This window comes from Apteryx mantelli, chromosome 22, assembly GCF_036417845.1.
Source record: "Apteryx mantelli isolate bAptMan1 chromosome 22, bAptMan1.hap1, whole genome shotgun sequence".
NCBI lineage: Eukaryota > Metazoa > Chordata > Aves > Apterygiformes > Apterygidae > Apteryx > Apteryx mantelli.
Window position 1 is genome coordinate 11,089,179 of NC_089999.1, and position 21,776 is coordinate 11,110,954.

A 21,776-nucleotide genomic window follows, 5' to 3' on the forward strand; every position below is an offset into this window, starting at 1 on the left:
GTGAAGATTTTTATAGTAGCTGTGGAAACTTAGCATTGCTCAGGTTTTAAATAAGAGGGATTGTCTGTGTGGGAGTACTTGGAAAGTTCGTGTCTGAGGTAAGATGAGGAGTCCGCGGATGCTGCGTGTCTTTGCTTTTAGTTTTTGAGCAGCAGTGTTGCTAGGGCAGCAGGAGTGCTCCACCGCCCTGCCTACTGCTAATAGTTCGCTCTGCTGAATCATCCAGATGTTTTGAATTCCAGATGGAGGTCCCAAAATGGAGAGTGAGGCAGGTCAGGATAGTCTCTGGCATTCTGCAGGGCAGTGGGTGTGGAATTAAATTGACTTCATCTGTTTTTTCTGTTCTTTGTGCATTTTTTCTCTTCCCTGCAGTATTTGCTTTGTAATTGCTTTTTTTTTTTTTTCCCCCCCTCCAATTTCTTATAAAAATAATGCGGAGCCGTGGTCACTAGACGGAGAAGAACATTAACCTGTTCAGTAACTGTTACGTGCAGCCAGTGTACGAGGGTGCGGTAACCTTCAGAGCTCTCTCCCTCCGTGAAACCTGAGGTCTGGCCACAGCGCTTCTCTGATGAAAATGGATGGAATCTTCCTTCTTAGACTAACTGAAAAATAGCCTCATCTTTCCTCCCAATCCTAAGCTTCATCTTTATTGTTTTTGCTTCCCTTTAAGGTCAGTTCGGGTCTGTCTCCTTTCCTGTTTGCGGTGGGGCTGGTGCCCTGGCCAGGAGATCGCTGGAGGGGCTGCGGTGTGGATGCGCAGCCAGCTGTCGAGCCATACGCCCGCCCCGTCTTCCCACGTGCTTCGCTTTCCTTTTGGAGGAGGGCAGGAAAGCGTAGAGAATTGGCAGAAGCCTCGAGACGTGTCAGCCAGGGCGAGGAGGCTGAGGCAGTATCGGATGAAATGCCTGGAAAGCGAGTCCTCGCTTTTGCCTTTGATCAGATCTGCCGTAAGAGTCTGCGTAAGAGGGAAACAAGACTTTGGGGCCCCAGGTCAACGGCTGGTACTAGTGCAGCCCCCGAAGCTGGTGCGGGTGTCACGGTATTTACAGAGCTTGCACGAAATAGCCAGGTTTCTTTGAAGGGCTTGTGTTCATGACCAGTTCTGTGTTGCCGTCTGTTTCTGTGATCTGGATCTGTCTTGTGTTGCCATCTGCTCTGGACCAAACCCATTTGGCCACGCTCTTTGCTGAAGGTTATATCTGCCATCAGCAAGTGCAGACGGATGTCTGCTCTTTGGGATCAGATGCTCTTTCTTCTGTCGATAACCCTCGACACCCCTGCACGGTGAGCGGGTATTGGCCCCGTCTCATTCATGGGATCCAGGCAGGGAGCTTCAGCATCCCGCGTGAGCGCTCTGGGTTGTGGGATGCGGTAACAAGCCGGTACCCCCCTTCTTCCCTCCCCTTCCCGGTACACGGCGCGACTCAGCACAGCCCTCCTTTAGCGTGGGCCAGCGAAGCACACGCTCCGAGTTGGCTTGTCCCAGGCCACGGAGCTCTGGCAAAGCGCCGGCTCGCAGGGCCGTGGCCAGGCCCCGGGACTTGGCCTGCTCTAGCGAGTGGGCGTTTGATGCTGGTCCGGAGCGGAGGTGGGCTGTAATTAGCGCAGTGCAATTAGCGTGGTGTCGCCTGGCACGGCGAGACGCGACGCCCCGGCCGGTGCGGCGAGATGTGGTGTTGCCCGGCTAGGTGATTCCCTCCACGCGAGCGCTTTGATGGCAGCCTGCAATTTTCTGAACCACTGCTCGAGCTATTTGGGCATGATATTTCTGAGGCTCTCGTCCCTGTTAGTGCGAGACTGGCAGGCGCTGAAGTGAGAAAGGGAGGTCATTCGGAAACCTGGACGTACTAACTCGTGTTGGCTGGAGTTAATGAGTGTCGTCTGGCTGGGACAAGAGCCTGGGACTAATTGTCCCCGTTAGCCTCTGCCATGCACCGCGTGAGTCTCGTGACCCACCAGGATCTGAAGCCAGGACCGTGGGGTTGGACGTTAATGTATGCTGGCTAGCAGCCAAAGCGAACGGCGTAGCTCACGCAGGCTACAGCTTTCATCTCTGCATCTCCCTTGTTATTGTTTATACCTGTAGGCTTGATTTAAGCTAGCGAAAGTTTAGCAACACGTTGCAGTCATCTTCCCCCTTTGCCGCGTAGACCGAATCTGTGCTGTCATCAGCTGTCGTTAAATCACGAGTATCCCGAGGTTAGAGTGAAGACCGAGGTGACAAGCTGTTGTTTACACTGATTTTTCAGTGGGAGTCGAATGCCTGATTCCCGCAGATCCCTCTGGAAACCCCAGGCTCAGCCGTTCAGAAGTGCTCTGTGCTTTCTGTTTCCTTGAAAACCTCCGCCGGGAAGGCTGTGCTGCATAGCGATGAGGAGCGAGTTGCTCTGACGGTGTCTTATTTCTGGAGAGTGGAGGTGATTAATGGATTCTGCCTGCTGCTTGCGTCCCAATCATCCAGAAGCGAGCCAGCGCGGTCGGCAGCGGTCGAGCCGCGATGCGTGCGTGCAGGCGAGGGTCTCCGAGCTGCCAGAGGGGCACGGGGAGGGACGTGCCGCGTTGTCACGTGGCCAGGGACACGGCGGTGTTGCTCCTGGCAAAGGGAACGTTTCCAAAGGCCGGCCGATACCCCTGCGTCGTAAGTGCATCTCTTCTTCCTGGAATAGAGTAGATCTGATCTGCTCTAGGCCAGCTCTGGCCTGATTGCAGATGCCACTTGTCCTGGCTGTTTATAGAAGCATCTCTGGAAAAAAAAACAACCCTTTTGTTCTTTCAGGGTTTTGTGCACGTTTTCCTTTGCAGCACCTTCTCAGGCTGGTGGAGCTAAAGCAAGTGTGGATCGTGTTTTGCTGTCCGGGCAAGCTAGGATAGAGGCCAATTCGGTCAAGCTCACGTTTGCTTTGGGGGGCAAGAAGCTCCCTTCCTCCTTCCCTCCTTCCCCACGTGCTGCATCTCCTTTCTTGGCTTTGTATCTTGCTTTTCTCTCTTCGCTGCCCTTCTGGAGGCCGAGCGTGGAGGGCCGCTGGGCTGGTCCTGCCTCGGGCATGTGCGTGCGTGCGTGCAGCGTCCCGCGGCGCGATCGGGGAGGCCGAAGCCCGCCGGCGGCGCGGGTTGGCCCGGCGCTTGCAGCAGCGAGCCTCGCCGCTCGCTTGGCAGAGCGCGGCGCGGACGGGCTCGCCGCAGCAGCTGCCAGGGGAGCGGAACTGCCGGGGAGGAGCTGCGGCGGGCACGCGGGCAGCAGGAGCGGCTCCCGCTGCCAGGCCGCCGGCAGCGCGCGTGGGCTGGAGAGCGGCTTGGCCGGCGGTGCCCGCGGCGAATGAGCTGCGCGTGGCTGGAGGCGGCCCGTCACCTCCTGGCCTGAAGGGGAAAGGGGACCCGCTGCGTTTTGTCAAACCCCTGCCCAGCTGTTTAACGCCCTGCGCAGGCTTGTTTTGACTGATGCCGCCAGGTTCTGCAAAGCACCTTCCTGAATCACCACTTTATATATTTTTTATATCCATAATTAGCGATGCTATCATCGTAATTAAAATCCTCTTGGAAGCGTTCCTGCACATTTACATGTGAATTGACACATCCAAAACTGTAGTGATAATGAAAATAGTTTAAGCAGGGTGGGGGGAGAGAGCTTCTCTTAAACCCCGCGAAATACCAAAGCGAGTGTCAGCTATCAGGGACCTGCTAAAGTTTTCATTTGCCCCCTCTGCTCCACTTTCCCTTCAATTTCTTTCCCTCCGCTAAACAGCGTTTTCATGGCCGGCTGCGTTTCTTGGTTTATCGCAATAACCCGTGCAAGGGAAGATGATTGCTGCTCTGGGAAAACGACTGTGTCTCCTCCCCTCTTGCCCGCAGGGCTTCCCTTTTCACGTACGCGCTCGTACCGCATCGAACATCAGAAAGCAGCGCAGCCCGGGGTTACTCCTGCCCGGCGCGATGGCTTCCTGGCAAAGCACCGCGCTGATGGAGGGGGGTGTTTATTTTGGGTGACTCTGGAGTGAATCGAAGTGCTGTGCACCTGTTTGCAATTCAAAGCACTCATCAATAGCCTGCCATATGATTTTGGGGGGTGGTAGCAAGTGGTTAGACTCAAAATAGTGTCCTCTAGAATAGAGCCACAGGAAAAAAGAGGCCTGATTGAGAGGGGAATGATAAATCGCTGGAGGCTGGCAGCCATTGCAGCTTGAGAAATGCTGGGGTCAGGGGTGCGGTAGATTTTGCTATTCCGGAAACAAAGCTCCGAATAGCAATTCCACTGCCTTTTAATTTTCTTCATCCTCAAGTGCTGAATGTGGGAGCTGACAACAGATTGCTGTAAATAATGTAATTGGAAATCTCTGTGTTATGGAGGAGCAGATGAATGCAAATAACGAAGCTGCAGAGCGCTTGCTCCTTCTCCCTGCCAGTGGTTCGCAGCGTGCCAGGGCCGTGGCGCAGAGCGAGGCCGCGGCGAGCGCGGGGGCGACGGCGGCGGAGGTCCGCCCAGGGCGGCGGCGTTCGTTCGCAGGTGCCTTTTCCCTTCGCCGGGTGCTGGGGCCTCGCTCCCGCTGCCCGTCGGCGCGGGAAGCCGGAGGGAGCCGGCGCCTCTGGCCACTGCCGCGTGTCGAGCAGGGGATGGGAAAGCGCAGCTCAGCCGTGCGGCTCCCGACCGTCGCTGTTTGGGATTCGCAGCTGGCTGCAGGTAGCTCTGGGGGTGCTGGCGGGGGCTGCGTGTGCTCCCCTCTGCTGTGCTCCCCTATCCCGCTATCAGCGAGCCCTCGCGCTTCCTCTATCAGGAGCTTGTTTTAGCGCCTGTGTGCTCAGAAAAGGAGGGAGAAGCCGGAGCGGTAACCCGTGTTTCACCAGGGCCATTAGGTCCCATTTACAGGCTACGCTTGAACGTGCCAGATAAAAATACGCATCTGCTCCGGACTGTCTGGATACGGTCTCGTCCCGCAGTTGTAACGATGGCCTGATGCAACTTTAATAGGAATATTATCGGGATTATAAAATTGCATTGAGCTCTCTGGACTTGTCATGGCCACGGCTGTTAAGTTGGTTTGAAGTAATAAACGGAGGAGTCTGTTGCTGAAGTAATGCTTCGCCCCGGCGCCCTGCCTCACGTTGCTTTAGGGTGAGCGAGGCGTCGGGGGAGGCAGAAGGGCCGGGAGCCGGCCGCGGAGAAGCACATTTACTCTCCTCTGTCAAGCACCCTCCGAGCGAGGGACGAGGAATGCTGTTTAAAAGCGGGTCGTCGTCGCAGGTGCCTGGAAGCGGCTCGCTGCCCCTCGCGCCGGTCTGCTCGAGAGCGAGTTGTAGCTCCGCTCGCCCTCAGGCTGCCGCCGGGGCAGGGTTTCGCCTTCGGTGCCGGCAGGTCTGGTGGGAGCAAAGCTCCTCGGAAAGAGCACGCTCCTGCTGATAAACAGGAGTTCTGTTTCTGAAGCCTTGCTTTAGGTTTATTTAGTTAATTTAAAATCAGGGAAGAACTTTGCTGTTGGGCCGCTCCTGCAATCAATGGAGCTGGCAGCGGCAGCAGTCGGCAGCATCGATTCGTTTTGATGCGTGGATGCTAATCCTGACCTGTGTGCTCATGTGCGAAGCAGAACGCGAGCCACGGGTCCTGTCGGATGTTGCAGGCTGCGAACGCGGGGGGGGGGAGCAGATGTACTGAGTTATTATAGGGGAGAGCATCTTGCTGCAGCTATTTTAGAGCTGATCTCAAAACAAATTTCAGTACTGCTGTAATGAGACCAAATTCTATTAGAAGCACCAATTTAAAGTGAATATGCATGCACAGAATCAATTTTATACCAGTACTACTACATCAGAGCTAGGTGTATTATATCATTTAACTCTTTCCGTAGCTGAGCTTGCTTCGTGGCAGCGGGAGAAACCCGGGGGTGACCAGCCTTTCCTTCCAGCCATCCTCGCTGTGTCTGATTGGTTTTATGGCGTGCCTGAATTGGAGTTCGCCTGAAGATAATAGCTCTCTTCAGTGCTTCAAATTAAATTACAGATGTTGCAAGGTCTGTTCAGAGAAGGACGGCTGTGACGAGAGGTTGCTGCTACCCCGGCAGTTCTTGCGGGGAAGCTGGTCCGCCCCGGTGCCAAGACGGCGCCTCTGGGGGCTTGCGCTCCCGCAGCGACTGCCCCGCGGGTGCGGGCTCCACGGCGCTCTGCTTTCCTCTGCTGGCAGCTGCCTACCCCCTCCTGCTCGTCTCCCTTCTTTTAAAAAAAAAAAGGCGCTCCCAGCTTTTGCAGATCGCCTTCGCTTGGGTTTCAAGACCCAAAGCAGTGGTTTTGCCCAGCTGCGTGTGCTGATGGCTCTGGACGAAGAACCAGGCGTGGAGACGGTGGTGATCCTTGTCCTCCTCTGTGCTTCTCTGTAAGAAGAGCTCTTTGTGGGTGCCGGGTGTTGTCACCGTCCTCTGCTTTGATTAAGCCCTATAGCTAAAATCCAGGTTGCAAAATAATGGGGATATCTGCATTTGCACCCATCGCATCCTGGTGATGCTATAGCTAAAACTTGGATATAGCTTGGAATAGAAGTACTTGGAATAGAAACGCTTATGATCTCCTTCACTCTGAACAGAAGTGCAAGGTTTCTACTACTCCCTTGTATTTTTACTATATTAACTTATTTTTGCCCTGGCTGTCTCATTAGCTCATTAGGAGGCTCCTGGAAGGGGCAAAGAAATTGTGTTTTTTAGAGAATATTTCTCCTTGTCTGAGCTGCCATCCTCTCCCCTTCCTCTGGCTCACAGCAGGCTTTATATTAAATATACTTAATAGCGCTCCTTCATCACAAGCTGCATTAAAACCGAATTGGAGAGGAGAGGGTGTTCCTACAGGAAATATTGCCATGTAGAGCTCTCAGCTCGTTTTGTGCTGCAGGTTTGGGTTGTTGGAGTGCTGTTCTTCTTGTTCTGGGGCTTTCAAGCACGCTTGCTGAGCGATCTGGCTTAGCTTGAGTCGCTCTGTGAAACGAAAGTCGAGGCTGTGCCGTGCAGCATCTCGCCAGACTGTTTCTGATGTCCAGGTATTGCCGTTCGCCCGTCCCTGCTGCTGCTGCTGCTGCCACTGGGCTTGGCTCTCTCCAAAGCGGCGAGCCAGGGAAGGGCAGAAAAGCAGCGAGCGGGCTGAGGGGCCGAGCCGCGAAGGGGCAGCCCCGCTGGGGACCCGGCGCGCCGCCGACCCGGGCAACGCTTGCGTCGCTCTAGGCAGCGCGTGGGCTCGGGGCTGGTGCCGCCCGCCGGGTCCCTTGGGGGAGCTTTTCCAAGCGGGAAGCAGCGCGTGCAGAATCGGAGCTGCCCGCCGCTGTAATGCGGGCCGGGAGCCTTCATGCGGGTGATCTTGCGGCGAGCCCGGGAACGTGCGCTTGGCTGCAGCCCGGCGTCAGAGAGAGGTCCGGTCTTGACCCGAGGAGCTCAGAAAGCTCCGTGGTTTGCACGATCCCCCTCCGCCCCTCCGTCAAGCCGTGCCTGTCGCTCGCTCCGATTTGCGCTTGGCGGAGGGGAGGCAGGGCCGCGCGGGGACGGGGAGGAGCGGGGCAGCCGGTGGGCTCGCGGAGCGGGGAGGCGAGGGACCGCGTGCCACGAGGCGGCTCGATCCGCGCTGGCCGCGCTCGGCAGCGGGAAGAGCCCGGGCCTGAGGAGGTGTCTGTGTCTCCGACAGGTCTGGAAGAGGTCCGGCGCCTGGTTCTACAAAGGGCTGCCCAAGTACATCGCGCCTCTGAAGAGCACCGGCAAAGCCAGCGAGCCGCCCTCGCAGCCTCGGCAGAGCGAGGCAGCCGTGCCGGAGGCGGAGGGCGTCGGGACCGGCCGTTCCTTCACCTGGGCCAGGGGGAAAGGTGGGTTGTCTGCTCCTTGGCGGGGGGAAGGAGCTAGCCTCCGCGGCGGGGGGGGGGGGGATGCTCTCTCTCGGAGGCAAGGCGGCGCTCGCCGCACGTGGGTTTCCCACGCAGACGGTGGGTTTTTACATTTCCCTCTTGCCTGAGCGTGCGCTGATGGAGCGTGTCTCCGCGTGGCGCGGCGTAGAGGGCTCAGGGCCGAGCCGCTCTTTAAGCGTGTCCCAGGGAGGCTGGTGATTAACTTCGCCCTGTGCAGGGCCGAGGCCGGAGCAGTGGGAAAAGCCTGAAGACTGACCAGCTTCAGCGCCCGTGTCCCTGCTCTTCGAGGTGGACCTCGATTGAAGCAGACCGTTGCATCACGCGTGGCGTCTTGGACCTCCGCCGCTGCTGCGGCAGATCCCGTTCGCAGCGCTGCCTGTGAGGGCTTCCCCCCCCCCCCTTCCATCCGCCCGCCCCGTCGTTGCTCCTGCGCCCGCTCCGGCGCTGCGCCTGGCGTCGGCCGGGGAAACGACAGCGCGGCGTTGCGGAGCCGAGCGCCGGGCTCGTTAGCACGGCGGCGGATGGGTGCCGCGGGATTAAAGCTGCCGCCGGTCTGCTTTCGTTCCCCTCCGCCTCTTCGCGGTGTGGATCAGCAGAGCGGTCTGGTCTGCCCCGCTGTCTTTCGCCGTAGGACCCCGTCAGCCGGAGGAGACCTCTCCGGCGCGCCAGCGGCACGCGCTTCCCCACGTCGAGTTAAATCCCATCAGCGCTGCGGTGGGAAACAGCCTTTTAATGAAGAGGACTCGGGAGGGTCGGGTTTACAAACCTCTGCAGGCCCCGGCTAGGAAAGCGCTCCCAGCCCTCCCGTAACTTTTGTAATTAAAGACAAATTAGATCGACAATAGCTGATTGCGCTTCCCTCCAGGAGACGCTCGGAGGAGGCTGTCTTGGCAAGCGGACTGATTGACGAGGTCTCCCGCGTTCCCGTGATACCGAAAACATTAAGAGTCAAAAGACGTGGAGCCCAGGCTCGGCCTGGTTTTGCTTTTTAGTTTCGGCTCCTGCTGGGCTCTGCCGGCTGTGATCCACGGCTCCTCGCCTCCCTGCTCAACCCGCTGCCGGGGCTTCTGCTGCCCGTCGCGGGAACGGAGCCTGGTGTCCGGCGGACCCCGGGACCGCCGCCACCACCGGCTCCTCTGAGCGGGGTTTCCGTCACCTCGGCAGGCCCGGGGCTCGGAGGCAGCCGCCGGAACGTGCCTCCTGGGAGACGAGCCGGCCCCACCGGGAAGCAGCTCTATTTTTCCCGCACCCAGCGTCGCTCCCGTGCTCGCTGACACTGGGATTTGCCGTTGCCTTTAGGTTTTCCGCAATAAACAAGCCGTTGCCATGGAAACCCTGCTATTAGTTAAGGCAGAGCCGCATAGAACGGCAGGAAGGTCTCCGGCGCCGGGGAGAGCGCTGCTCGCTGCGACGGCAGGGGGTGCGCGGGGAGGGGGCCGCGGGGGCTCGTCCGCCTCTCGCCTCCCACTTCAGCGGACCCCTCCGCCGCTGCGTCGCCCGGCGTGCCGCTCCGCTCGGTCTCCGGCGGTTTCTCCGGTTTCTCTGCCGTTGCCAAGCGATGCGGCGCGCCGGGCTGGACGGCGGGACGCGGCGGGAGCCCTCCCGCGTCCACTTGCCGCAGGCTGAGCCGCCGGGCGAGCGGCTGAGCGGAGGGCAGCGCCGTGGGGCAGCTCGAGCGCCTCGCGGGCCACCAAGGCGGCTTCTCCAGAGGTCTGGGCAGTGCCGAAGCCGGGCCGGTCCCCTCCTCCTGTTGGGAGATGCTCCTCTTTGGAGACGCCCCTGCGAGCGGCAGCAGCAGCAGCGGCGCGGGGAAGGGTCTCGCCTGGGCGCTGCAGCCGCTTGGGCCGTAATGAAACTGTTCATCTCTGACCGTCCCCTCTGCAGGCGCTGGGCGCTGTTGGCCTCCCGCTCCCTCCGGAGGTTGGGTTTGCCAGGGATGCTGAGCAGCATCCACGCACCCAAGGGCTCGCGCGGAGCCGCCCGGCTGGCTCGCCTCGGCCGCGCCGGGCACGCGCGGCTGTAGGAGCTGGCGCCGCAGGCCGCCTGCGGGTGCCGTGGGGCAACGCTGCCTCGGTTTTTAGGTATTTTGGAAGCTGCAGAGAAGCGCCAGGCTTTTGCACGCGTGGGGCCTGGGGGAGCGCGGGCCACCGGCCCTCCGCCGGCACTGCGGTACCTCCGGCTCGGAGGACGAACCCTGCGTCCGAGCAATCGCGGCTGCCGGCGTTCGGGCCCTCGGTGCCCTGACCCAGCCCCGGGGGAGTTTTGCTTTTCCTGCAAGCTTGATCTCAGCAAATTCTTTTTTATGAGCTTTTTTAGTCAGCTGGAGATGGAGAGGGATAAATCTGTTATGTTCTCTGGAAGTACAGCCGTCCGGCAGCTCTTATTGATATATCAGCAACTGCTGGAACACCGGATTTACGACTTCTGGGCTCTGGAAAGTGCCAGCAGAAGGTCTGGGAGCTTTGGGAGAAAAATTACCTTAAAGGGAAATATTGGTGCATTGGGTAAAATACACTTTTATTGGCAGCAGAGGAAATGGGAGCAGGCAGGGCTGCTCCTGTGGTGCGAGTGCCTTGGTGTCATTAATATCTTTCTCCTCTCGTGCTGCACCTCTCCAAACTGCTGAATGGCAGAAGGGAAGGCAGATAAAAGTCACCTCCATTGATTCATCGGGGCCTTCTCCAAATAAATCCTCACTTCCAGCATTTTTGAAGGATTCGTGGAGGAAGGAGCCATTATGAAGTGATGCATTTTATGAATCCGGGAGGCCAACGAAAGGATGACCAAGTGGGACAGGATTGCATTTGCGGAGGGAATCGGGCAGCGGGAATATCCCTGCACAGCCAGGGTGATTCTGACAGCTGAGATTTGGATTTTTGTAAGGAAAAAGCCTGGAACATATGGTTGTTATTAATAGTATTTATTTATTATCCCCCACGTTTTCCAAGAAGCTTCGGGAAAGCGAAGTTGTCTTTAGGAAGGCAAAGCGCAGAGCGCAGCCTTTGCTCCGACGGCAGAAGCGCAGCCGCTGGGGCTGTGCGGTGGCTTTGCCCTGCTCGGCACGGCTCCGCGGGCCCGTCGGCAGCGGGTGAGAGCGGATTTCTGATGGTGCCGGTCGATGGGGAGACGAAGGCTGGGCCGGCTCGGCCGGCGAGCCGCCGGCGCTGTGGGAGAGGGGAGCGAGCTGGCCGCCAGGGCAGCTTCAGTAGCTTTGCAATAACGCTGGCAGCCAGCTTTAATATCCTCAGAGATGCTAACTCCAGAAAAGCACTAGTTTCGGTTTTTTTTTAATAAAATATGTTGTGTAGTACAGCTCAGCACCTGAATGCAGAAGCGTCCGCAGGGATCTCTGGCAGAAGCGTTTGACATGGGGAGCGTAGTGTAGCAGTCCTCGTGCCCTCGGTGCTGCTGATGGGTTTGTAGCTCTGCCAACCCCGTGCAGGGAATCGTAGTGCTGCTGAAGTGCCGGGTCTCTCTTTTCCCCCCTCTAGGACAGCAGCCGCTTCCCCGCTGCTCCCGGCAGCCCTGCGTGGGAGGCAGGGCGGTTCGCCCAGGGCATCCGTAACAGAACAGGGAACGCAATTCCCGTATGAACGCGAGCTTGTAAATGCATACAGATAGCTACAAAGAAATAGCTGGGGCTTCCTTGCTTGTTCTTTTCCTCCGGAAAAGGCTGTGGGTTGCAACGTTGCCAACTCCGTGTCCCGTGTGATCCCGTATCTTGCTTTCCCCCAGGAATTGCGAACCATTGGAAAGGGGCTCAGAGCTGCCGGGAGAACTGGCGTCTGCCGTGGTCGGATGGGGCAACGCGCTCGGCACCATCCCTGAAAGAAAAGGCCATCGTTTTCCCAGCGCTTTCCTCCTAAGCTTCTGCTCTGAGATCAGGCCGTTGCAAAAGCCCATGCGCCATTGGGAAAACACCTTTCTCCTTTTACGCCGAGCGGCTGGCAGCCAAGTTGTGCTTTATAATGCTATAAGCAGGAGAGGTGCTTGCAAAATCGCGTGGAAAAGGGGGAACAACCTGCCAATTCAGGGAGTGTCCTCGGATCGTATCTGGCAAAACAAAGCTCGCTCTTTGAGCTCTTGTGGAAACTATGGAGGGTGGAAAACAGCAGGGTGAGGGCCAGGATTCAGGAAGAAAGCAGCCTCCAAATGGGGCCACGGTCCCCTGCGTGGAGGGACCCATGCCTCTTAAGCCTGGGAGGGAGGCCGGGGAGATGCAACCTGGGATCCGCGGCAGGTCCGGAGAGGAGCGCTGGTGCTTCGCCCGTCTGCTTCAGGTGCTGGCACCGCTGGAGCGTGCGCGGCTGAGCTGTAAATTGTCTGTAAAAAAAAAAAAAAGCGAAGCACATCGTGTTTGGGAGGAAGCGCGAACAGCTGTGGAGGAACTGCAGGTAGGGCTCCTTTTGGAGAGGGAGAGTGCGATCAGCGAGTCAGCGTTTGTTCGTGTTTTATTTGGCTCCATCTGGCACCCTGTTTGGTAAGTGTTATGAACATTGTGAATAACTGTCTCTCTCCTCTCCCTCATTCCTCCCCCCCCCCCCCACGTGTATTTTTTGCAGTGGTTTCTAGCGACAGCGAGAGCGATTCGGAGCTCAGTTCCTCCAGCCTGGACGACAAGCCCCCGGACAGGAGGTCCAAAGCCTCGCAGGACACAATGCAGCGAGCAGAAACGGGTGAGGAGTTGCTGCTCCTTGCGGCCAAGGAGGGTGGGAGCGCGAAACGCTGGAATGTTTTGCCTCTTGGTGCCGTGGGTTTCGGCCCAGACCCTTGGCTGCCCTCGAGCAGCGCAGCCCGCTGCCGTTGGTTGCGCCGGCGGAGGATCCGGTCCCTTATCGCTGGGATCGCGGCGATGGGGCCGGATCCTGCTGCACCTCGGTTTGCACACGTGTAGCCCGCGCGCTGCTCAGCCCAAATCGAAGCCCCCCCCCCCCCCCCGCCCCCAAGCAGAGCAGTGGCAGCACGTCCCCCCGGCCGCCCGCTGCCCCCTCCTGCAGCGACCTCTCTGCTCTGTCCCCGCAGCGCCCGGAGGGGACCTGGGCAGGACGCTGGGCAGCAGCCGCAGCAGCCTGGGCAGCGAGCAGGGGGCTGCTGCCGAGAGCGACCAGCCGGCGGACGGCGGCGGCGGCGGCGGCAGAGCCCTCGGTAAGCCGAACCTCCCTCCTGGCTGCTGCCCGCTCTCGGCGCCGGCTTGCCCCGAAGCGGAGCCTTCCCGGGGTTGCGCCTTCCCCTGCTGCCGGCAAAGCTGTCACGGCGTGACAGCGAGCTCCTTGCCTCTTCCCCCGGTGCGGTGCGGGATCTGCTCTGCAACGTGAGTAATCGCCCGGGGCGGGGGCTGCCTGCGCCCGCCGCCGACAGCAGCAGCGGCCGGGGTCGGTCTGTCGCCCCGCCGAGGCCTGGCGCTCGCCTCCGCCCCAGGGAGGCGGCAGCGCGGATCCCAGCTTTTATCGAAGCGGAGCAGAAGCCCAGCTGCTTTGTAAGGGAGGATAAAACGTTTCCTGGTGCTAGGCGCCTCTTAAAGCCGGGCATGGCTCTTCCCAGAACTCCGCGGTGCAAAGGAAAAAGACGCTTCCCCCCTCGCCAACCTTGGAGCAATTAAGTGGCTGGGAGCAGAGGCTGCTGTCGCGTCTGATCTGGAGCAGCCGAAAGAGATGCAAATGTGTTCTCGCTGCGGTCCCCGCTAATCTATTCCGTAACCCCTTAAGTTATCGTTTAGCGCCGCTCCCTCCGGAGCGCTCCTGCTGCCCTGCGAATGCCGAGGCGCAAATTGGATTAGAGAGAGCGGGTTTATCCCTCGGTGCAGCACAGTGTCGTAGCCCCCCCTCCCCACGCCTCCTGCTAGAAATAACTAGCGTCAAGTGTTCGCTGCGCTCTTCCTCCCCCCTCCCCCCCCCCCCGGCAAGGTTCAGGAATTTGCAGTTTTGTTCAAGTTTAGTTTTTACAGAGCAGTTCCGATGAGTGGTGATTCTGGGCTGTCCCTGCTCCCTCTGGATTACAGCGCTGCCCTGGGCGGGCTGGGTTATTTTAAGCCCCCGCTTGCCGTGGCGTTAGAGCTGGGTGATTCCCGCGGCGGGTTGGCTCTGCCGCCCGCAGGAGCAGAGCAGCGGGCTGCGCCGGACGGCGGCAGCGACCCCCCGGGCGCTTTTTCCGCTGCGGCCGTGGGGCCTTTCTGAAGCCTGGATGGACGCAGGCGGTTCCCGCCGGCTTCGGCGGGCTGGCGTAGCCGGCGGACCTCCCCGATCCGGCCCCGGGAGAACATCTGGCTGCCGCTGGGGAGCTGCTCCCCGCCGTGCCGCAGCTCCCGCGAGCTGGTGGGGGCTGCGTGCCCGGAGAGGGGCAGGACCCGGGGCTGCGCCGCTATTCCTGCCGGAGCTTGCGTTTCCTCGCCCTGCTGCCCGCCTGCCTCCGGCCCTCGCTGCGGCCGGCGCGGTGCAGAGCAGCGCGGCCGTACGGCACTCGGCACTTTCGTGCCAGCCGTTTGGACTAACCGCTGCCTGGCCGTGACAGTGCAAGCAGTAGCTCAGAGGCAGAAGATGCCTTTTCCCTGCTAAAAAGCTCCTATGCAAAGCTTGGCACGCGGGATCGACCCTTTCCGGTGGGATCTCTCCTTGCTCGGCAGGAGAGAGCTGAGGATGCCAGGCAGCACGGACATATGTTAAAAGAAATGAAAACTGCAGTAGTCTCATGAGCCTAGTTAAAATAATCCCTGAGAAGTAGAGAGGATCCTGCTAAGGAAAAGGCTGAGCCAGGCTGGGATGCCACCGTGCTGTGAACCACGTGGAGCCGCTGCTGCTTCGGGTCTCTTTGGGAAGCAGTGGTCAGGAGCGGCCAAGTCCCCCGCCGCGTCCCCCTGCCCGTGGGACAGTCCCTGCGCTCCGCTGCGCCTGAGAGGAAGCGGAGCAGGGGGCAAAGACCCCTCTGCCTTCAGACTGCTGCTTCCCAGCTGCAGAACGGGGACGTCAGAGGCAGGTTTTGCTATAGCTTTTCCGAGAGGCTCTGGTACCGCTTAGCGCTATGCTGGGAGCAGTTTTTGCTCCCCGTTAGCACCTCAGGTGTTGTTCTGTTGGCGACTGCTTTTCGCTTCTCTTTCTCGCCTCTGCTCTAATTCTGCTCTCAAGTGCGACTTTGCAGAACACCTTGACATCCTTAAATCCCAGGTCACAGCGGAGCAGGGAATCAGGGCAGGGTACTGCAAATGCGGCTGCCGCGATAGCGCTCGGCTCCTGCAGGCCGAGAAGGCAGCGTGGTCGCGCGGCCGCGGGATGACGAGGAGTTTTGCACGTGTCCGCTGTGGTGCTCCGGCTGGGGTTGGTGAGGCAGATGATACCAAAACACGTCGTTTGTCGTAAAATGGCTCCGTGTGGGAGCTGCACTGGGGTTTAGGCAATCTTGGCCCATGAGGCAAAGTTGCAGAAGACACCGGTGAGCCGAGAGGCTGCAAATTTTTTACCGCTCAGTTTCAAACCCTTTTGGAGGAATCGTTTTCAGAGAGGCTTTTCGTCGCTGTCCTGAACGTCCGGTTCCTGGAGGTGTCTGCTGCCAAAACCCCTGACTTTAACGGTCTCTCTTGCCTTGGCTCGTGGCTCCCGTTCGGTCGGGCGCCGTGGGGTGGACGTAATTCCCACAGGAAGGTCGCGCGCTGGGTTTTGCTTGGAGAATGTTTTATCCCGAAGAGGAGGAAGTTTGCACGCGGGGAAGAAGCGCGGTCTCGCTCTGCCCTTCTCGCCGCCCCGGGGGAGGTGACTCACTCAGTTCTGGCTGGTTAGCTGGTGCGCTAAGAGGTGCCGCAATTAAAGACCAAAATACTCACTATTCTTAATTATGACATTTTTATTAAAGAAAGGGAGTAGTAAACAGAATTAAACAAAGAAATCGGCAATATGTTACAGCTGTTTTCATTAGCCCGTGGAGAGCTTTTAATGGAGATTAAATCTTTTGTGCTTAGGCCTGTCTCCTGCGGGGTGAGCGAAACCCAAAAGTTGCCTTTCCTGGGTAGCAAGTTCTGCTGTGGTGGATCCCAGATAATGACGTTTTTGAAGGACCTTCTCTGAGGGCCTGGTGGGTTCATGGCTCACCCGAGGGCAGCGGTAGGTGAGCTCAGCATGGGCTGCGGACCTGGCGAAAGTTGCAGTTCTTACCTAAAAGAAGCCCTTGGAGAAGCAGTCACAAGACAAGCTAATTAAAGAGTAGCGCACAGCTAAGCGTCGGTCACGGTCTTCCTCTCCCCTTGCTTGCCAATGTGTTGTCTAAATCACTAATACAGTGGTACCAGCCGCTGGCAGCTAAACGCAGCCCGGTTAACGGGTGGCATTCCTGCGTCCGGGAGCTGAGACGACAGGGACGGCACCGGTGGGACGTAGGGAACGCTGTGGTCCCCGGTGGGATGTAGGGAACGCTGTGATCCCTGGTGGCACATAGGGAATGCTGTGGTCCCCGGTGGGACGTAGGGAACGCTGTGGTCCCCGGTGGCACATAGGGAATGCTGTGGTCCCTGGTGGGACGTAAGGAATGCTGTGGTCCCTGGTGGGATGTAGGGAATGCTGTGGTCCCTGGTGGCACGTAGAGAACATTGTGGTCCCCGGTGGGATGTAGGGAACGCTGTGGTCTCTGGTGGCACGTAGGAAACGCTGTGGTCCCCGGTGGGATGTAGGAAACGCTGTGGTCCCTGGTGGGATGTAGGAAACGTTGCGGGTGACGGTTCCAGGAGGAGGCTCGTGTGTAGCTCCGCCGGCTGCCGGCAGCATAGCCGTCCCGCTGGGGGGGACGGCTGGGCCGGAGACGCTGCTCCCAGCTCCCTTAGTTTGGGGAGGTTTATGCCCTGGCTTTCAGAAGCTGACTGGATTGGAAATGAGGTGGTGCCAGTTGTCCCGCTTGGGGGAGGCATCCGCTTTTGCTCGTAAAAATGGAAGCCGCTAACGCAGGAGACGGGCAGAGCCCTTCCGCGGTGCTGCCGGGGCAGGAAGCTCCCAGGGCGTCTTTGAAGCTCCAGCTTTGGCTCCTGCGTCGCTTCCCGTGGGTTCCCCAGCGGTGCCGTGTGCTCCCGCGGGGATGACGAGGAGGTAGCGGTTTGCTGCGGTGGCTCCAACTACGCTGTTTCACGTAGGAAAAAATATATATATATATTGTCCTAACGGTAATTAGGCTCTGAATGGGATGGTAATTTCTTCTCCCCGGCCTTCGGCCTCCCCCTGCCCAGGGGCACCTCTCCCTCCGGCCTGCCCCGGGCCCTGCCTCGGCCCCCGCGCTGCCGCAGGACCGCGTCTCGGCGGGGAACGCTGAGCCGGGCTTCGGTGGCGGCGAAGCCGGGAGCCGGCGGAGCGCCGGGGATCCTGCCGCGTTCGTAACGGAAACGCATCCTCGGATAACGGGCGCCTTCGGAAGTGGTTCGGGGCTGGCATTCGGGATGCAACGCCCCCTTCCCTTTTTCGAAGGAATTGAAATATTTTCGCCTTCAAGTGGTAGAACCAAAATGTCTTCAGCTCTTTGAGGCTGCCTTGAAGTTACGTGAGTACAGGCTCGAGAACCTAAAAAATAAATTACTTTCACTATTCCTGCAATTCTTTATGGAGTTTTAAATTGAAGACGTTTTCCTTGAAAACAGAGGAATGACAAGGACTCATCCTCTTGGCTCTTGCACTCGAAATAGCTGGAAACAAGCCTGCTGCTGGGGATGAAGCTCCTCTTTCCCTGCCGCCTTTCACGTGGCAGAGGCCGGGCTTTGCTCTCCGACCCGGGAGCCGGCTGGCCTCCTGCCTGCTCCCTGCCCCTTGCGATACCTTCGCTCCTTGCGCTTCCGAGTTTCTGCCCGACGTCTTACCCGAAGCCCGGAGGGCGACGGTTGACGCGATCTTTCAAAACAAGGCGTAAAGCCTAGCGAGCCACCGATGGAGGAGTTAAAAGTCTGGCTTTCGGAGGCTTCGCAAGCCCGTTTAGAGGCAGCAGCGGAGCTCGGGGCTCTGTCCGCCTCGGCGCGGCGCGGGAAGGAGCTGCCAGAGAAGCAGTTCTCTCACTGCAGCTCGCTCTCGCCTAATTCCCCTGCCTTTCTTCACTCTGATAAAGTTTAATGGGCCCTGACTGATGACAGAGCCTCGAGTAACGATGCGCAGACGTTGTCTTCGGTATTATTTTTAGGCAGCTCTGCAAACGACACCGAGGAGGTAAAAGCAACCTAAAATAACTTCGTCTCCCCCCCCTTCGCTCCCTCCCCAAACGTGTGTGCGTGTCTGTGTTTTGCAGGCCCACGGCGCACCCGCTCCAGTCCCCGGTGCTGACGGAGGCCGAGACGGAGCCGCTCCGCCCGCACCCGGCGCTCGCCCCTGCCCGCTCCCGAGGACATCCCGAGACAGCGCCCGCCGCCGCCGCCTCCGCCGCCGCCGCCGCTCCTGGTCCAGCTCCCGGCCGCCGAGTCCCGGCTCTGCCGCCTCCCTCCAAGAGCAGGACGTTCCCGCGGTGGGGGCCGCGTGCGTCGCCCCCAAAACGGGGGGGGGGGGGGGGGCTGCGTGCTGGGGGTGATGTGGGTAAGCTGTGCGGCTTCTCCTCCCCGGCGCGCACGCGCGCGCACCTTGCCGCCTCCGTGGGGGCGCGGGGGAGCTGCGCCGCCCGGCCCCGCTGCGCCGCTGGGATGCGCAACCTCCCTCCGAGGCCCGACGCGAAAAACCAAATCGCTTGACATCTCCGGAGCAATTAAGTCTTTGAAGGCCCGAACAAAAACTGACGCCAGGCAGGTGGGAGTTTGCAGGTTTTCGGTGAAATGCTTCAGATCTGCTCCGCGTTTTGCTGAAGAAGTGAAGGATTCCGAAAAGTTCTCCCCGCGGTCGTGGGTTTCGAGGCAGTTCGTGCCCGCTCGTGCCGGCCCTTCTCCCCGGCTGTTCTCTTTAGCGCGGTCGTTCCCCTGCGCGCCTGGTGCCTCGTTGCAAGCGGCTGCGGTGCGAAGACAGAGGGGCCCGGAGCTGGCAAGCTCCGCGAGGAGAGCGGGAAGCAATTCCCCCGCCTGGCTTTGGAGCGAATCCTGCCCGGCAGAGTGCCGGCCCCGTGCCTTCGCCTTCGCAAGGCTCTGGCCACTGAAAGGTGCCCTCTTGCCTTGGAGATTTGGGAGTCCTCGGGGGCCGATGCCGTGCCGCTTAGGAATTGGCTCCATTTCCTGGAAACCCGTTGCTTTCTCATCGAAAGCTCTGCGCTGAGACGGGAGGAGTTTTAAACTTTGAGCGTGGCCTTTCTCACTCTTCTCGCCCTTGTTGGGCGTCTTTCTCGGGGCGCGCGAGCGGGTCGCCGCGTTTTGGTGGCCCCCCTCGCCGCCGCCGCCACCCGGGAACCCCTGCTGCCTTCCTGTGCTGCCTTAAGGCATGGTCTTGGTTTTGCCTGAGAACTAGGTTTTATAAAGTAGTCTCAGGGATAAATATTGGGGCTGATATGGAGCCCCCAAACCTTCCTTTTTTTTTTTCCCCGCTGTGCTTTGCCCCCATGGAGAATTGCAGCTGGGTTGGACCGTCGATGGAGAGGCTCCTGCTCCAGCCCCGGAGGAGCAAGCCCACGTCTCAGGTGCGGTAAGGTGAACGTAAGCAGCTCTGGGCACGTATTTTCCCTTAAAGACCACTTCTCCCTTCGTTGTATCTCTCTCCTGTGCGTTTTATAGCTTTGGTTAAAATATTACCCTAAACCTGTCCTGGATAGCTACCTTTTCACTTGGGTCAAGGTGGGCAAGAAAAGCGTGAACAGGGCAAAGGCGCCTCTGATGGTTCGTGCTGCTTTTGTTGTTATTTTTGTTGTTCTCTTCTCCGCCCCTCGCAACTTTTATGCAGTGTTTTAGTACTGGAACCAATAAAGCTTTGGCTCTGTAACTGCCGCTCGCCCTTCTTGAAACGGTAAAAAGGGTTTTTTCCCCCCATTCCCAGGTTACAGATATTCTCCAAAGCCTCAGGCTGGCTCCAGCTAGGCAGGAAAACAGTCCTGCTCTCGGAGGGGCTGCAGCGCGGTTGAATTCTGCCCTCGCAAGTCGTCTTCTGTGCATCGCCCCGCGCCGGTCCCGGTGCCGGTGCCGGCGGCGCAGGTCTGCCCCTCGGAGCAGGGGGTCCCGTGCCGTCACCGCGGAGCCGGGCAGCCGGGGCCGTTTGGCTTTGCCGGCGGGAGGCACCGCGCGTTGCTGGCCCGGCGCCTTCCCCTCCGCTCTGCTTTCGCTTTCCGGCTTCCACGTGGCTTTTTAATCCGTTTTGCTCTCTCCATTTTGAAGGCGCCTCGGTTATCGCCGCCGGGGAGCTGCCGTTAGCCCCCGGCTGGGGCACGCCGAGGGCGAAGCACCTTTCGAGCGGCTCCGGGGCGCCGCTTCGCTCGCCGCGAGCAGGTGGATCTGCAGAGCCCCAGTGCACATCTGCAAAATGAACCCCGGAGAGGAGCTGTGCTTCCCTCTCCGTCCCCGGAAGGCCGGGGGAAGGCCGCTCCGGCAGCCTCCGGGCGAGGCCGTTTAGCAGCTGGCTGTCCGTTAGCGCGACGGAGCGGCCCGCGCGCGGCCTCCCGCGCTCGCCGTGCCTCCCCCCGCCGCTCCGCCGCTCGGCTGTGATCAGATCAGCGCGGATCATTTGTGTATTCGCGCAGGACGTAATTTTCCCTGCTCTGCCTTCCCAGCTGCAGCGCCGTCGGAGAGGCGAGCGGGCGCTTTGCTTTGCACGGCCGCGGATGGGCAGAGGAGGGCGGAAAGCCGGGGAAGGGAAGGGAAAAAACCAGACGGGGCCCTGACGCGGCGTTTGGGCACCTCGAAACGCAGGGCGACCGCGCGGCCCCCCGCGCGCTGCCGGGGCCCCGGGAAGCTTAGGAGCGCTTGGTCCGGCGGCCGCGCGCGCTGCCGCCCGCTGACCGGCGGCTGCCCTGCAATGTGGTGGGTTATCCGGCAACGCGCTGCTCCTTAACGCGGTTCCCTGGCTCCCACTCCGAGGCAGGGGCCGTGGCAGGGGACGGGGGGGACGTGGGGACTGCCCCCATCTGTGGCTCTGCGCCCCGTTTTGGCTGCCCCACGTCCTGTTTTGGCTGCCGGCGCCAGGCGTGGGAACCGGGGCCCGGGAGTCTCCCGCGGGCTCGGCCGCCCGCCGCGGGCGCTGCAGCTCGCCGCGGGGAGCCGATTCCTCCCCGAAACGAGACCCGGGGCAGGTTTCGGGCTGCTGCGCCGCTAAAGCAGCGTTTCTTAATACGCGCCGTGGGATGAACAGGACTAGCAGGGCCATCTAGTGACTCCTCGAGCTGCCGAGTGCCCGGGGAGGTGCCCCCCCCGCCCCGCCCCGCGTCCCGTGCTGCGTTTCGGAGCAGCCCCCGCGGCCTCAGCCCCGCTGCCGGGCGCCCGACGGGGGGGCTCGGTGCAGCCCGGCTGCTTCCCGCCAGCGCGTCCGCAGTCCCCAGGGAGCGGCGGCCCGGGGGTCTGCAGCCTTCGGCACGGCGGCGGCGCTTGCGCGGGGGCGGGCAGTGAGGGCTCCCGGGGCCGGTCGCCACCGGCTGCATCCTCGGGCTCGTGCGGGATCCCCCTCGCACGCGGCGGGGGCCGAGGGGGCCGAGCGCTGCCCCTTACCGATGGCCTTTTCCCCCTGCTCGCGGCCGGCTCCGAAATCACCATGGGCGAAACTCAGCTGGTCCCTGCCCTTGCCCCCCATGGCACCCGTTAACTCTGGAGTCTAGTGGTGGCTCCTCGCATGCCTGCTCCCACCCACGGATGAGCAGAAAGTCTCCCCGTTTCCATGGCAACGGGGCCAGGCCCTAAAAGCTGATGTGAAAACTGCTGGTCTGAGCTCTGCAGGTGGAAGCACCGATTTGGGAAGAAACGCCGGGTTTTGCTCGCCTGGAGGGCTGCAGCGGGGAGGAAAGCGGGGCCGCGCCGCCGAGCTCAGCCGGCTGCATCATCTCCGAGGACGCCGGCCGCAGCTCGGAGAGGCCC

General features: G+C 60.2%; 1 protein-coding gene across 1 annotated transcript in view; it reads left to right on the forward strand.

Annotated features, from left to right (window-relative positions):
• LOC106496040 (rabphilin 3A like (without C2 domains)) overlaps window positions 1-21,776 on the forward strand; it is a 48,818-nt gene that overhangs the window by 13,327 nt on the left and 13,715 nt on the right. The window contains exons 6-8 of the mRNA XM_067309944.1: window positions 7,651-7,825; window positions 12,427-12,540; window positions 12,887-13,009. Coding sequence (XP_067166045.1) covers window positions 7,651-7,825; window positions 12,427-12,540; window positions 12,887-13,009 — 412 coding nt within the window. The remainder of the gene's footprint in view (window positions 1-7,650; window positions 7,826-12,426; window positions 12,541-12,886; window positions 13,010-21,776) is intronic.